The sequence below is a fragment of the Salarias fasciatus genome, chromosome 23 (genome assembly GCF_902148845.1).
Source record: "Salarias fasciatus chromosome 23, fSalaFa1.1, whole genome shotgun sequence".
NCBI classification, from domain to species: domain Eukaryota; kingdom Metazoa; phylum Chordata; class Actinopteri; order Blenniiformes; family Blenniidae; genus Salarias; species Salarias fasciatus.
In genome coordinates, this window is record NC_043766.1 from 34,079,858 (window position 1) to 34,094,618 (window position 14,761).

General features: G+C 44.2%; 1 protein-coding gene across 1 annotated transcript; it reads left to right on the plus strand.

Moving 5' to 3' along the window:
- Positions 1-4,387: 4,387 nt before the first annotated feature.
- On the plus strand, positions 4,388-7,201 carry LOC115382215 (uncharacterized). The gene is made up of 6 exons (XM_030083919.1): positions 4,388-4,588; positions 5,482-6,086; positions 6,225-6,286; positions 6,377-6,474; positions 6,600-6,718; positions 6,849-7,201. Exons 1-6 carry the CDS (start codon positions 4,417-4,419, stop codon positions 7,155-7,157), a joined length of 1,365 nt encoding a protein of 454 aa, XP_029939779.1. The 5' UTR covers positions 4,388-4,416; the 3' UTR covers positions 7,158-7,201.
- The last annotated feature ends 7,560 nt before the right edge of the window (positions 7,202-14,761 follow it).

A 14,761-nucleotide genomic window follows, 5' to 3' on the forward strand; every position in this document is an offset into this window, starting at 1 on the left:
GGGTCTCAAGGCTCTAAGCAGCAAAGTTTTCCTCAAAGCTGCACCAGTATGACTTAATGGGATCTGACATGATAGGGTAGAAATAATGTACAAAAGAAAATCTGGAAGTTGGAACAACTTGTGTCATTAAATAAAACTTGCTACAGCATCTAATTATCATGCCTATGAGAACTGACCAAAGAGTTTTATTGAGCATGCTTTTGCCTGTTAATCTTTAAACAGGTAATTACAGTAATATGTTGTTTGGTGTCAAAAATATTAAGAGAAGCACCATCTGCTCTTTAACTTAAATTGCACCCTAACAACAAAAAGTCAACCTGTTTGGTGTACACAATGTAGTTGTAAATAGGAACAATTTATTGCTGGATATATGGTTTGCCAGCAGAAATATTTATGAAATGTATAAATGTTGCTTTCATAACACTGACAATGTTTTGATAGAAGCAATCTTGCATTTTTTTTCTTCTAGATTTTTCCACATTTGATTAATTCCACTTATCAAAAGTTATGACTAAATAGGGCCCTCCTTCAGCAGTTATTTAAACTAAGTGGGCCTGCTTTCTGAGACAGGATCCATTCTCCCTCACCATTAACTTTAACCTGAATCCCATGTGACTTGTGACACAACGGTACAATATCCCCCCCAAGTGGTCAAAAATAATAGCAACACTAAATAAATAAACCTAAACATGTCTCCTGCAGTACAGTCGCATTTGTAGCAATAGCGAGTTAAATTGGGAGGATTGCAATTAGAACAGGAGTAACTTATTTTTCCAAAGTGAACTGTGTACATGTCTGTAACCACATTACCATCAAGGTATAAAAAATAAATGTAACACTTTCACTGTAACAACTCTCATTAACACTGATATGATGTTTGTAGCAACCCTGACAAAAATCCAGTAAATTAAATGTGTATTTGTCCTTACGTTAAATTGACTAAAGCCACTTTAGAGCAAATTAATTCAATAGAGTTGTACATTTGTTGTTAAAAAAAAGGAATCTCAAACTTGTTTCTCAAATTGTGTTTTTAACAGTAGAAAAGAGTACTGCATTCAGATGTAGTTACACATTATAAAGGGATATCACATCACAGAAAAATATACTTGAAGCTCTGAATCCAAGAAAGCAATGTTTTATTTTGTGTATGTATTCGTATTGATAATAATTGAATTGAATTGAAAGTCCTTTATTTGTCCCGCAGGGGGAAATTGCAGGGTTACAGGAGCAAAAACGTAGAAAAGAAAAGTAAAAAAATAGAAAGCCCCACCATACATAGAAAAGTTAAATATAATTTGAATGAAAAATTAGGATAGGTATAATTAAATAAGAGATATAAACTGATCGACATAACTAAATATTAAATATAATTACATGGAATTTAAATATACATTTAAGACAGATATAATTAAGTAACAGGTATAAACTAACAGATATCAATTAAATATAATTTACATATAGATCTGAGACAGATATAATGAAATAAATAACAGATATACACTAGATAAGACATGAGATATAATTAAGATATATGTTTAAGACGGACAGATATGCATACTATGATATTAACAGTTATAAGTTAGATATAATTTAAACACACATTTAAGACAGACACATGTGTACAATATAATAGAAAAATATGTGATAAACACACACACACACACACACACACACACACACACACACACACACACATATATATATATATATATATATATATATATATATATATATATATATATATATATATATATATATATATATATAAGGTGTAATACAACATTTTGATTTCCGGGTGGATCACCTAAATAATTGGTGGGTCTGTTTGTCAATCATTCTGACGAGCTGCTTTCGTAAGGCGGTTCTCCGTGCTTGCGCCCAATCAGCTTCTCCCTTTTGCGCATGCGCATTCAGAGTGTTTATGTAGCCGGTGAGCTTCTGAGCTCGTACTTACCGATGGCGAGTCTGACATAACGAAACTGTAGCTGTTTCGGAAAAAAAAAGCTTTATTTATGAGCGAGGCGGATCGCAGAAACTGTACAGAGCCGTGCACGCCCGGAGAAGAGGAGATCGCGCTCGTACACTTCCGCGTTTTCTGGGAGAGGCAGGAGAGCCGGGCGGATGGTCTGGCGCATGCGCGTTGTTCAAAAAGTGAGTAACAGACGTGGGGCTTCGTCTTTTCGAGAAAATGTTGTATTATACCTTTAATGCATTGGTTTTATATAGCGCTTTTCTGGACACTTAAAGACGCTTTACATTGCATTATTCATTCTCTCCATACTGGGTGGTGGTAAGCTACTACTGTAGCCACAGCTCCCCTAGAGCAGACTGACGGAAGCGAGGCTGCCAATCTGCACCATCGGCCCCTCCGACCACCACCAGCCATTCACTCTCACAACTTTCATACTAGGCAAGGTGGCTGAAGTGTCTTGCCCAAGGACACAACGGCAGTTTTACGCCTGCGGGAGCTGGGATCGAAACCGCCAACCTTCCGGTTATAAGACGACCTGCTCTACCAACTGAGCTACTGTGGCCCCGTATAAATAAATTAATAAATGTATATATATATATATATATATATATATATATATATATATATATATATATATATATATATATATATATATATATATATATACATACACACACACACACACACACACACACACACACACACACACACACACATATATATATATATATATATATATATATATATATATATATATATATATATATATATATATATACACACACACACACACATATATATATATATATATATATATATATATATATATATATATATATATATATATATATACATATATGAGTTACACAAGCTGAATGGGTGAATGGGTGATGATTGCACATGATAAAAAGGTGCAGATTATTTTGACATATAGTGTATGATGTGTGTGTTCTGTCTAGTTGGAGCAGTGCTTGTTGTACATAACTGTGTAGCTTCCACCAATATGCCCTTATTGCAGTGTTTCTCAGTTCCAGTCCTCATGTACCTCCGTCCAACATGTTTAAAGGTGCATTGAGGAGTTTGCACGTTTTATGCGAAACAGCGCCCCCTGCAGGCTTTGGGCGTAATGCAGCTTAGTGAAAAACTCGTCCCTGTGGCTCGCGTGCACGGAAGAGGAGAACTCCGTCTTCGCTGGTTTAGAAGCGCTCAAGTAAGATTTAAGTTTCTTTTCCCTGGTGGAGTCTGTGTGGAGCTGTGGCAGTGCTAGAAGCCAGTCTTTTCTTACTTTCTGGAAGCTCCTGCTCAGTTGTTGCTCACTAAGCATCTGGCGGAGTAATGGCGGACAACACGAAACCTAACCAGTCGGAGCGAGCATTACGTCATTCTTTTCAAATTCGCCCCAAAAAAATGCTGGTGCCTGACCGGCACTGTGACTTTCAAGTGACAATTTAGCGCTGTTACAGGTACTTGTAATGAATATGTCAGGGCACATTGTACACAGCATTAAAAATGTGTAACATATTTATGGTGGAAAATAAGTATTTTTAAGGTTGTAAAACTCCTTAATGCACCTTTAAAGGTTTCCTTCTTCCAACACAGCCATTTCAAATGATCTGGGAAGATAAGGCTTTGCTTTTCTTTTTTTTTTTTTTGTGTCACAAAATACATTTCAATGGTGAATATACAGCAACTTACATGATACTGATTAAGTAATTTTCTGAATATTCTCCTCAGCAACACCTTGGCTCTTTAGAAATATCCACAGAGCATCATCTTGTGGGAGGGGGTATTTGAAGATGCAGCCACAGCCATTTGAGACCAAAAAGCATGTAGGAAATTGATTGCATCAATATATATACACAAACAAAGGTCAGCCTTATGTACCCTCACTAGGGGAATTTAATAAATCTGTCTTTACAGCAAAACATGGCAAATGCTGTTGATTGCACACAGAAGCTGTAGGCCTGGCCAAATGGAAACATGTGAGACTAAAACCCTACAATAAACTGTTGTTTTGAATAACTATGACGTTATAAGTCTTGATTGATTTCTCAGATTTACTAAAAAATATACAGGACAGATAAAAGAAGATATATGAGACAAAGAAAAGACGGAATGTGAACTTGTTCTTATTGTTATCAATAAGACGACGTACTGAAGTGTAATTGATAACTGTTCAAACAAATAACTGCCAGATGCAGATTATAATAAACAAATAAATAAATAAGTGTATAAATAAATAAATAAATACATAAATCGTCTTATTGAAAAGGACTTTATTGGTGTGAGGATAGAAACTTCAGGTTGACAAAGGAAAGCTGTGAAAACAGCCGGATGTATTTTGTCCGAGGGGAGTTGCCGTAGCGTGACGTCATCAGCAGGCGTCTGGTCCCGCGGCTTTGTTGTGGAGCCCGAGGGAGGAGAGTGATCTCTCTGCCGCAGCCATGAGCTCAGTGCAGGCTTTGAGAGAGCTTATCAAGGAGCAACTCGCTGCTGCCGCCGGGGAAATCTTCACCGTGGTGGAGCAGACTCTGCTCCGCTACGAGGAGGAGATTGACCGCCAGAAGAGACTCCTGGAGCTCAGCTGGAAGCCTCAGACCCAGCCGCACACAGCAGGTATGTCCCCCAGCGCCTGGAGACCACGGCCAGAGTTCATCCACTGGATCCGCGTTGTGACCGGCGGCTTGTTTGCTCGCGGAGCTGAACTGGCGGCGTGACCTGCGCGTGGCTGAGATGAGAAACAAAGATCAGAGTCTGATCGAACACCTCAGTCTCCTCCTGTCTGCCTGGGCTGCATTGGTGGCTCCCCCCTCTTCTGTCCTCCTGCTAGTCCCGGGGGGTCACATACAGCTCCGGTTCATCTGGACTGAGCCACAGCAGTAAAGTAGAGCCAGAGTAATCTTTGAATTAAGATTTAAAGTTGTTCTTTGTTGTGCCTCCGAGTATACGTGATAAAAATGTGTATTTTCAACAGACAAGATGATCTAGTCTGCCACTGTCTTGTCTCAAACTCAGGGATTAAAGCAAACGCATGTTTGTGAGGGTGAAGAGTTCTGTCTGTGATATGAACGGGCTGGACCGGGCCTCAGACCGACCTGTGCTCCCAGACCAGAGGTGTAGACCTGGTGGTAGCCAGCCGTTTGGTGCATGAGGGCCTTTAAGGCTGTTTGAGCTGACCTCTTGCATACTTTGTTTCTTTGCTTCTCTACCTCCCCCTGTATCTTCCTTCCCTGTATCGAGCGCCTGTTTGTCTGCCCCCTTTGTTTTTTCTCTGAGGAGAGATTTCCTGAGAACATTTAAAAGCAGGACGTCTCATTTCACTCATCTCAGGTGAACACTGAACGGAATGTTGAGTGAATGAATGAATATACACATGAATCTATCAACTGGATCATCAAGCAATAATGAAGTGTTTGAATGAAATGTAATGCCACCACTGGAGTCCCAGATTTGTTTAAGTCGTAGAAGTAATGTCACTAACTCTATCTTATACACTTTTGTCCCTCCAGAGCAGCAACAGCACCATGACTGTAGGGAGGAGCAAATAAGCTGCTGTCTGGAGCTGAAAGATCCAGAACTTCTACTGATCAAAGAGGAACTATCAGAACCAGACCCTCCACTGATCAGAGAGGAACCAGAAGAACCAGACCCTCCACTGATCAAAGAGGAACTATCAGAACCAGACCCTCCACTGATCAGAGAGGAACCAGAAGAACCAGACCCTCCACTGATCAGAGAGGAACTATCAGAACCAGACCCTCCACTGATCAGAGAGGAACTATCAGAACCAGAACCTCCACTGATCACAGAGGAACCAGAAGAACCAGAACCTCCACTGATCAAGGAGGAACCAGCAGAACCAGAAGCTCCACTGATCAAGGAGGAACTGGAAGACACTGAGGGAAAGCTGCGGACCTCTATCAGTGAGCTCTCTCGCCAGATGGCGCAGGTTGGGCAGAAGCTGGAGGAGAAGCTGGAGCAGGCTTTCGTCACATCGGAGCTGACGGAGCGAAGGCTGAAGGAGAGAATCGCTGCGCTGGAGGCCAGACTTCACGGCTTTGCCAACGGCCACGGAATAAAGCGGAAAAGACGAGCGCACAGTCCCAAAATCGCAGTGAGAATGAATTCCATTTGAAGCAGATTTTTATTGAATTTCAGCTCAGTGCACTGAATTGACAACGTTAAGCGGTGATATCCTGTCGCCCTGCGTCTTTGTTCACTAACGTGACCGTCTGTGTTTTTGTGCTTTCAGGATACGGTTCGCAGACTGTATAACTCGGAAGAAAACGTCATGCGTTATGAACCAGACCAAAGGTGAGACTCTTCAAATTTGGTCTGCTGCTTCAAAACTCCATGTTTATTCTGCTGCGAGTCGTAAATTAAGGATGTGATTTATTTCCACAGGCTGGGCTCGCCTCACAATGAGGCGGTGACGTTGTATTTAGTTCAAACTCTGGCTGCAAGTCCACATTTGAAGGATGTGGACAGAGACGCCATTCTGTGTAAGGATCTAGTTTAAAGCTGCTCTAAATGTTCTGACTTCATCAACAGCAACAAAAGCTGACAATAGCAAAAAAAAAAAAAAAAAAGAAGAAGCTAATAATGTCTTGATTTTACTGTTTTTCAGCCGCATGTAAAACCTACTTTGAGACATTGCGGAGGAACTTCCACTACAGCCAACCCGACATGGCGGATCAGGTTGAAGCCATCAAGTCTTCTGCCCGGAGTCGCCAGAGAAGAAGGAGGGTCAGACATGATACTTTGATTCGTGACATTGTGTGTTTTGGATAAAGTTTGGTTAGAATACTGCTGCTGGTCCCTATGACTTCAGTGTTGATTGAGTGGTCTTGGTCCCCTGTTCCCACTGTGTTCACAGCTGCTGGATTCCAGGAAGACAGTCCTTGCTCCAGAGGAAATTGAGTTGTGGGAGGGCGTCACAATGGACATGATGTCCGACGAGGAGGACGGCAGCATTGACGGGGTGTGTGGATGGATAGTGCGGCCTCCATCCTTCCGCAGCCGGGAGCTATCCGACCTGTGCGCCTCCCTCCAGGCGAGGCTCGAGGCTGACGTGAAGTACACGGCTTCACACCGCAGACGTCTGCAAAGTGGACAACCGTCCGACCGGATGAAGCCAAGTAGATACGACTCAGAGGCGGCAAAGAGACATTTTAAACCCGAGTGATGGACAAACTTGTCCTGCCCTAATCTTGTTTTACATTTCACTGTTCATACTGTTCAATAAAAGTCTTATTTTTCTACATCTGCAAATAATTTTTTCCTCCCAGTACATTAACAAACTAAGAAGGGTCCACCCCTCCCAGTTTGATGATTAAAAAAACAAAAAAGCGAGGCGGGAGTTCAAGTGCTTCCTAGTGCCTCCATTCTCTGATTTCCAGGAGGTGGTCCGGAAGCAGCTTTGACCGCTGTCAGGCAGTGGTTTGGCCACTCCTGATGCAGGGGTTTTCGTTTGTCATCAACAGAGGACGGGCTGTGGGCCATTGCCTCGTTTGGACCAGGCTCTGGCGGCCCTGCTCTCTCCGTCTCAGTCTGCTCTCAGACGATTGGAAAGAAAAGATGGTAGCCCTGCTCACCTGAAAGGTACAAGGGCCATCTTACCCCTGTGAGATCTGGCCCAGCAGCTTCCTGAGGGGCGCAGTGCAGACTGGGTCGTACAGATGCAGCGGGTCTCCTCGCTTCTCCCTAAACTGATGTGGAAGCTGATGGAGGTGAGGTTTAATGGTCAGGGTCTGCCCCAGCCATCGACTCGGTCCTGACACAACACAACGCAAGCCCAAGCTGGACCTTGCTGCAGGGTCATCAGGCTGCAAAGGAAGCCCTGGGGGCAGGCGGGGAGGCACTGTCCAGCCACTATGGGATCTCAGGGGACTGCTTAGTTCCTCCGCCCCCTGAAGTGCAGTTTGCTGACCATACTGAGGGTGAAGCAGAATGCTGGTTAGGCAACTGGTTCTTAAGTCGACTCCAAGGATGACTATGTTCAGCTAGTTTAAAAAAAGAGGGGGGCGCTGTGAACAAGGAGGATTTAGGACATGTTTCACAGCGGCTCCGTGTAATGGGACTTTTTAAATTATTTGATTTATCTAAAATTATTTTGTCAACATTAAGAGGGGTGTCGCCCCAGATGCACCACTTGGCTAACTAGTCTCTTGGACCTAATCGAGCACCTATATGTGAACCCAGTATGCTTCCTGTGTTGCCTATGTCTTGAGTTCTGAATGTTCCGAATACTTCTTTCTGAATGTTGATTGCTGCTGAAGAAGAGACTGAGCTGTACTGATTTTCTAACACTTAATTGTCTAGATTGTTACTTGTTCGTGTTTCTGCTTATCTCCTGCAGTTGTGCAGCTTGTTGGATTGCTTTCACGCTCATTTCACCTGGGTGAACTCACCTCCGACTCCCGGACCATCAGCACTGGATCCCCTCAGGGCTGTGTTCTCTCTCCACTGCTCTTCTCCCCGGACACAAAGTTTGCGGACGACACCACCCTCATCGGGCTCATCAGTGATGGAGATGAGTCCGCCTACAGGAGGGAGATAGACCACCTGGTGTCCTGGTGCAGGCTGAACAACCTGGAGCTCAACGCTCTTAAGACGGTGAAGATGATCGTGAACTTTAGGAGGAACACAACACAACAAGGACAGACTGCAGAGAGTCATCTGCTCTGCTGAAAAGGTCATTGGCTGCAGTCTGCCTTCACTCCATGACCTGCACACCTCCAGGACCCTGAGGCCGGCAGGCACGATGGTGGCCGACCCCTCCCACCCTGGCCACCATCTCTTCCAAACTTTCCCCTCTGGAAAAAGGTTCCGGTTCCCCAGGACCAGAAGTTAATAATTGTGTATGTTTCAGGTGTTTCATTTGTTCCATTGGTTTATGCAGAATTACTAAGTTGATCACGAGGTGGCAGCAGTGAGCTGTTATTGTCCCTACTATGGCTGTGTTAGAAACTGCATACTGCCTCCTACATCCTTCCATACTCATACTATCCATCCTGCATCCTGCATACTCAGTCCATCAAACAGTATGCAAAGCGTTTACACTACAGCATGCTACATAATAACCCACAATGCATTGCACTCCTCTCCGAGCCGAAATCGACTTGCTAAAGCTGATTTCACTTTAGCTCTAAACTCTTTAAATGTATAACTTCATCGAGAAGTTTTTAAAATTAGACGACAAAGTGGTCGTTTAGAGCCCGACTATGTCGTTTATTTGTCCGAATACCAACCATTTATGATTTTGTTCGGACGAATTCGGCGAAATGTGAGCTAGCCACAGTGAGCGGCTCCAGCACGGAGGTGTCAGAGAAGCAGAGAGAGAAGCAGAGCTCACACAAACCCCGGACCCGCCACAGGGGCCCCCCGCCGGGCACGGCACCCAGCGCCGTGGTCGTGGCAGTCGGGTACCCCGACCCGACGGCCCAGCCTCCAGGCCCGGTCGGGCATTGGTGGCGGGCGACCGTGGATCACACCGCCGGCCGCCCCCGCCTCTCCGACCGGCTCCCCGCCGACCCGCTCGGCAGCGGGACCGAGACGTGCGGTCTCACCCAGCGGCGCTACGGAGCGGGCCCGCCCCGGGCGTCGCACCAAGTCGGTTCCGGAGGTCCGGCAGCGGACCCAGAAGTCCTCTGTAAAAAACGCGCGTTTAGACAAATTAAACGCGCGTATTTTGCGCCGCTGTTACCGAAGGCTGTAGAACGCCGTAAAAAACGCCCGTTTTTAAATTAAACGCTGTAAAAAACGCGCGTTTAAAACCAGCAAAACCCGCGTTTTTTACGGCGTTTTATAAGTTGTTAATGAGCTCTGCCCTCTGAAAAACACAGCCAATAAGTTTAATCTTTCTGAAGCCAATCAGCAGAGAGCACAGCGAGGCCACAGCAATAGATCCAAGAGACTTGTCAGCTCCTCTGCTAAATGACTGAAATTCAGAGGATTAAAATGTCGATCTGCACGAATTAAAACATCTATTTTGAGATAAAACATCTTTTGAGAAAACATCTCTTGTGGTTATTTCTAATTAATCCAGCCTCACTGGACTGTAGCCTCTTCATCTGTGATCAGTGGAGTAACACAATGGAGTTAAGCAGATTATAATCATGTTACTATTTTCATGTTTTTACCATGTAAATATCATAAAACCAGGACAACAGCTCGCTTCAATACACATTTGAAATGGTACTTCTAACAGAGAAGCATCATAATTCATTTCCACATATGACATGAACTCTGAAACTGGAGCCATGACAGTCAGAATGGTCTTATTGTTGTTATACAGTTGGAGAGTTTCTATTTTCCAGTGCAGGCACAAGAAATATAACAATATAGCAAATACACAATATAAATATCACAAAGGATTACTATTTTTTTAAAACGTTGAAGAATTTTAAAGAGTTGTTTTAAACCATCTACAGCCTTCGGTAAGAGCGGCGAAAAATACGCGCGTTTGATTTGTCTAAACGCACGTTTTTTACGGTGTTTAATTTAAAAACGGGCGTTTTTTACGGCATCTTAAGGATCAGACGCATTGGATTAGTGGCGAATTGTGACTCCTTTGGCTTTCCATACGTCTGTGATTGGATGACGCGCGCGTTGACGCTTCCAAAGTTCAATTTTCCCAACTTCAGGCGTTGACGCCTGCAACGCATGACGCGCGTCGCCAACGCTCGAAACGCTCGAAAAGCGACGCTCGAAAAGCGCCTGATGCGCGTTAGGTGCGTTGAAGCTCGTCCACCATAGACTTTGAATGTAAAAGCGACGCCCGTGACGCTTGCAACGCGTCCGGTGTGAACACACCATCAGGCAAACATAACATGCAGGATGCAAGCACTGATTCGTCACAACATGCTTGTGTCAAGGACATACGATTTATTTCGATCTTATTTTATTGTAACGAGTAACGAAGATGCTTTTTAGAAATGTAACGGAGTAAAAGTACACATCTGAACATGAAAATGTAGCTAAGTAAAAGTGAAAATTCACAGAAATATAAATACTCATAAAAGTACAGATCCAGAAAAAAAAAACTTAAGTACAGTAACGTAAGTAATGTGGCGAGATGAATCGGGTAAAAGGAAGCCAGACAACGCCACCTTGGGACTTGCACCCAAGGAAATAACTAAAAAGTAATGATTGGTGAGGACACTCAGGTTTGTGGCTTAAGAAGCAGGAGACGTGGGTTCGGGCCAACAGAAAATATCTTTATTAAATATCAAATTTCAAAAACACATTCACTCTCTATAAAAGACGGGGAAGAGGGGGAGCCCAAACAGGAGCTGAGGCTTACCGGTGGGACACGGGTAGTAAAGGGAATGAAGGCCTCGGAAGGATCACCCCAGACACACGTGGACACTCTCACTCACTGTAAATAAAGGTGAACACACTCAAACAAAAAGGGGTGCGCAGCACATCACACGGGAGGGAGACCCACCACCCAGGGACACCGATGCCGCCACCGTCGTGCTCAGCTTCTGAAAGGGAGGGAAAAAGACAAGGGGAGTTAAAAAGGGTTTTTTCCCTCGCATTCATGCATTCAAACAAAAAAAGAATTAACTGAATGAACTAAACACAAGTGGGAGGGCAGCCACAACTCACAAGTAAAATAAATAAATGCAAACCAGTAACTGCCACACCCCAAACAAAAACAAAGGTAACTGGAAAATAACAAAGAATGAACACACAATTAAATAAGGAAACAATAACCAAAAGAACAACAAAATATACCAACACCTAACCCAAATACACTTACTCAAAAGAAAAGATGATAAAGTAAGCGGATCGCTTCTGTGTATTCCTGGCGTCCCACAAGCGTGTAATCAGCTCGGTCAGGAAGCCAGCAGGTCGACAGGGGTGCAGCAACCTGCAGACGGCGGACTTCCAAGGAGCAGAGGCAGTCCAGGCGTATTTATGGGTGCCAACACTGGACTTCGAAGCCACACGGAAGGACAAAACAGCTGGCGGGCGCCACGGCAGATTAGCCGCTCCTGGCAAACAAACATTTAACTGACACGCCCAGTAGGAGAGGTGGGGAGTCTGCAACCTCCCTACAGCCACTCAGCTAGCAGCAAGTTGACACCCAGATGAAGGGGGAATTGATCCCCAAACGCGGCCCAACAGGTAAGCACAGCTCGCACGGCTCACACGGTTCACACCAGGAAGTGAGAAAGCCCAGGGGCGGGGTCTACTCCAGACTCAGCGGCAGAGAGTGCACCAGTGAGAATGGCCCTCTTTTATACACAGCTCCTCCTGGCGGGATTGGTTAATTATTACAAGCCAGGAGAGGGCCTCCTCCTGCTACAGTAAGTATTTGTATTTCATTACAGTACATCAGTGGTTTTTCTGATACACATTACATTGTGGCTTAAGGCCTCCACACACTACAGGATAATCGGGCCGAATTTTGCCCAGATCTTCTCCTCCCGATCGAAGCCGACAGGGTCCGATTGTGGCTTCTCCTACCACTGTTATGCTGACGACACTCAGCTCTTCCTCTCTTTTCCACCTGACGACATGACAGTCTCAGCTCGGATATCAGCATGTCTGGCTGATATCTCCACCTGGATGAAGGAACGCCACCTTCAGCTAAATCTAAGACTGAACTCATGGTCTTTCCAGCTTATCCATCTGTCCTCAGATCAGTGTCCAACTTCACTCGAGCCTACTTGTGCCCACAAACTCAGCCAGAAACCTGGGTGTCATGATTGATGACCAGCTGACCTTTAAGGGTCACGTGGCCTCAGTTTCTCGGTCTTGTCGTTATGCCCTCTACAACATCAGGAAGATCAGACCCTTCCTGACCCAACAGGCCACACAGCTTCTGGTTCAGGCTCTCATGATATCACGCATTGACTACTGCAACTCTCTTCTGGCGGGTCTCCCTGCATGTACAGTCAAACCTCTCAGATGATCCAGAATGCAGCACGTCTGGTCTTCAACCAGCCCAAAAGAGCTCATGTCACTCCTCTGTTCATCTCCCTTCATTGGCTTCCAGTTGCAGCCAGGATCAATTTCAAATCTCTCCTCCTGGCTTACAAAACGCTTACAAGAACGGCTCCGGCCTACCTGGATTCCCTGATCCAGGTCTACTCTCCTTCACACCCTCTTCGCTCTGCATGTGAGAGACGTCTGGTGCTTCCAGCCCAGCACGGCTCTGAACCTCCAGCCAGACTCTTCTCCTCTGTTGTTCCCAAATGGTGGAACGAACTTCCTAACTCGGTGCGTTCCGCCGAGTCTCTTTCTACTTTCAAGAGACAATTGAAGACTCAATTGTTCAGAGAACACCGAGGGACTTAATCCGACCCCATGTTCGGGGAAGAATAGGTCAGGTGTTCTAAAACCCAGCACTTATGTACCACTGACTAAGTTGACACAAAAAATTAAAAAAAAGGGGGGGGGGGGGGGGGTAGTGGCTCCTCTTCTGCAACTTGATGGCAACTCCCTTGACCAATCGCACTTGAAGCAATTGAAGCATTTACTAATGGTTTCTTTCTTTCCTATGTCTGTATTCTTGCTTGTGTTGTACGTCGCTTTGGACAAAAGCGTCTGCTAAATGAAATTGTAGAATTGTAGAATTGTAGAGTATGCAAATGAGTTTGAGTCCGAACTTCATGTGGTGTGCGGTGTGTTCAGAGAGATTTTTTCCGGTCGGAGCCTCTCCGGAGGCGTTGGAAGGGGAGATTGTAGATAATGAACATGTTTAATATTTCCGATCGCAAATCCTGTAGTGTGTGGAGCTCCGAGAGGTGCCAATCAGCTCTGAGTAGAGCTGTCCACACCCTCGAAATAAAGCTTCCTGATTGGATGAACAGCTTCGTCTCACCAAGGTGCCGCTGATTAAAAAAATCCACTCACAGCTGTCAGAGCTGGATGAATATGTCTGTGAAATATATTCACTATATGACAGTGAAACAGAAAAGCCAGAGCTCCTAAACTCAGCTGTACAGAAGGTGATGGTTAATCCTGTCGCTGCTGGATGAACTGGATTTCCTCCATTCAGACCCAAACTCCGATCTAATATCTTCATCTCCGCCAGTCCTGCAATAATCCCAATGTTTTAATTAATCTCCGTTATTAACCATCACGGAAGAATGGGGAAGAAAAAAATAATCATAAAAGAAAAACAAAACTTTCCGCTGAGTCCGTGCCTTCAGAGACAGAGCGACATATAATGAAACTTAATCAAAGCTCAACGTGTTTTTATTCTGGTGTAAACTATCAAATCTGTGGACATAAAGAATGATTTAAGATATTTGGTGATTTAAAAAAGCAGCTTTTATTTGACACGGTCTGCTAATAACTTTATTCTACGGCTCCACTCGGGACTCAAAAGTAAAAAAAACCAAAAAAAAAACCCACACACATACAGATTAGCACGGAGCCCCGGACATGACATGGTAAAAAAAAAATTAAATTGTGGCCACGAATTACTAATTCGTTCCCTCGAAATAATAAATCGTGCGCACGAATTACTAATTCGTTCCCACGAATTAGTTACATCATTCATATACTGAACAGTTCAATGAAGTTGGCAGCATATTGACAGATACGGACTTTCACTCTCAATAACTCTTTAACAAAATGTCAGTAACATACAAAGGGCGCTGCATCCCATCGTTGTGAGGTGGACGATATGCTACAAGCTCATTTTTATTAAAAGTATCTGTTTATCAAGCGGCAGAAAGTGCTGCGGGGTTAAGGGACCGTCTACAATTTACAAGACACTGCAACAGTGAAGACAAATGCCATATCCAATAAATTTGATAGGAGACAAAT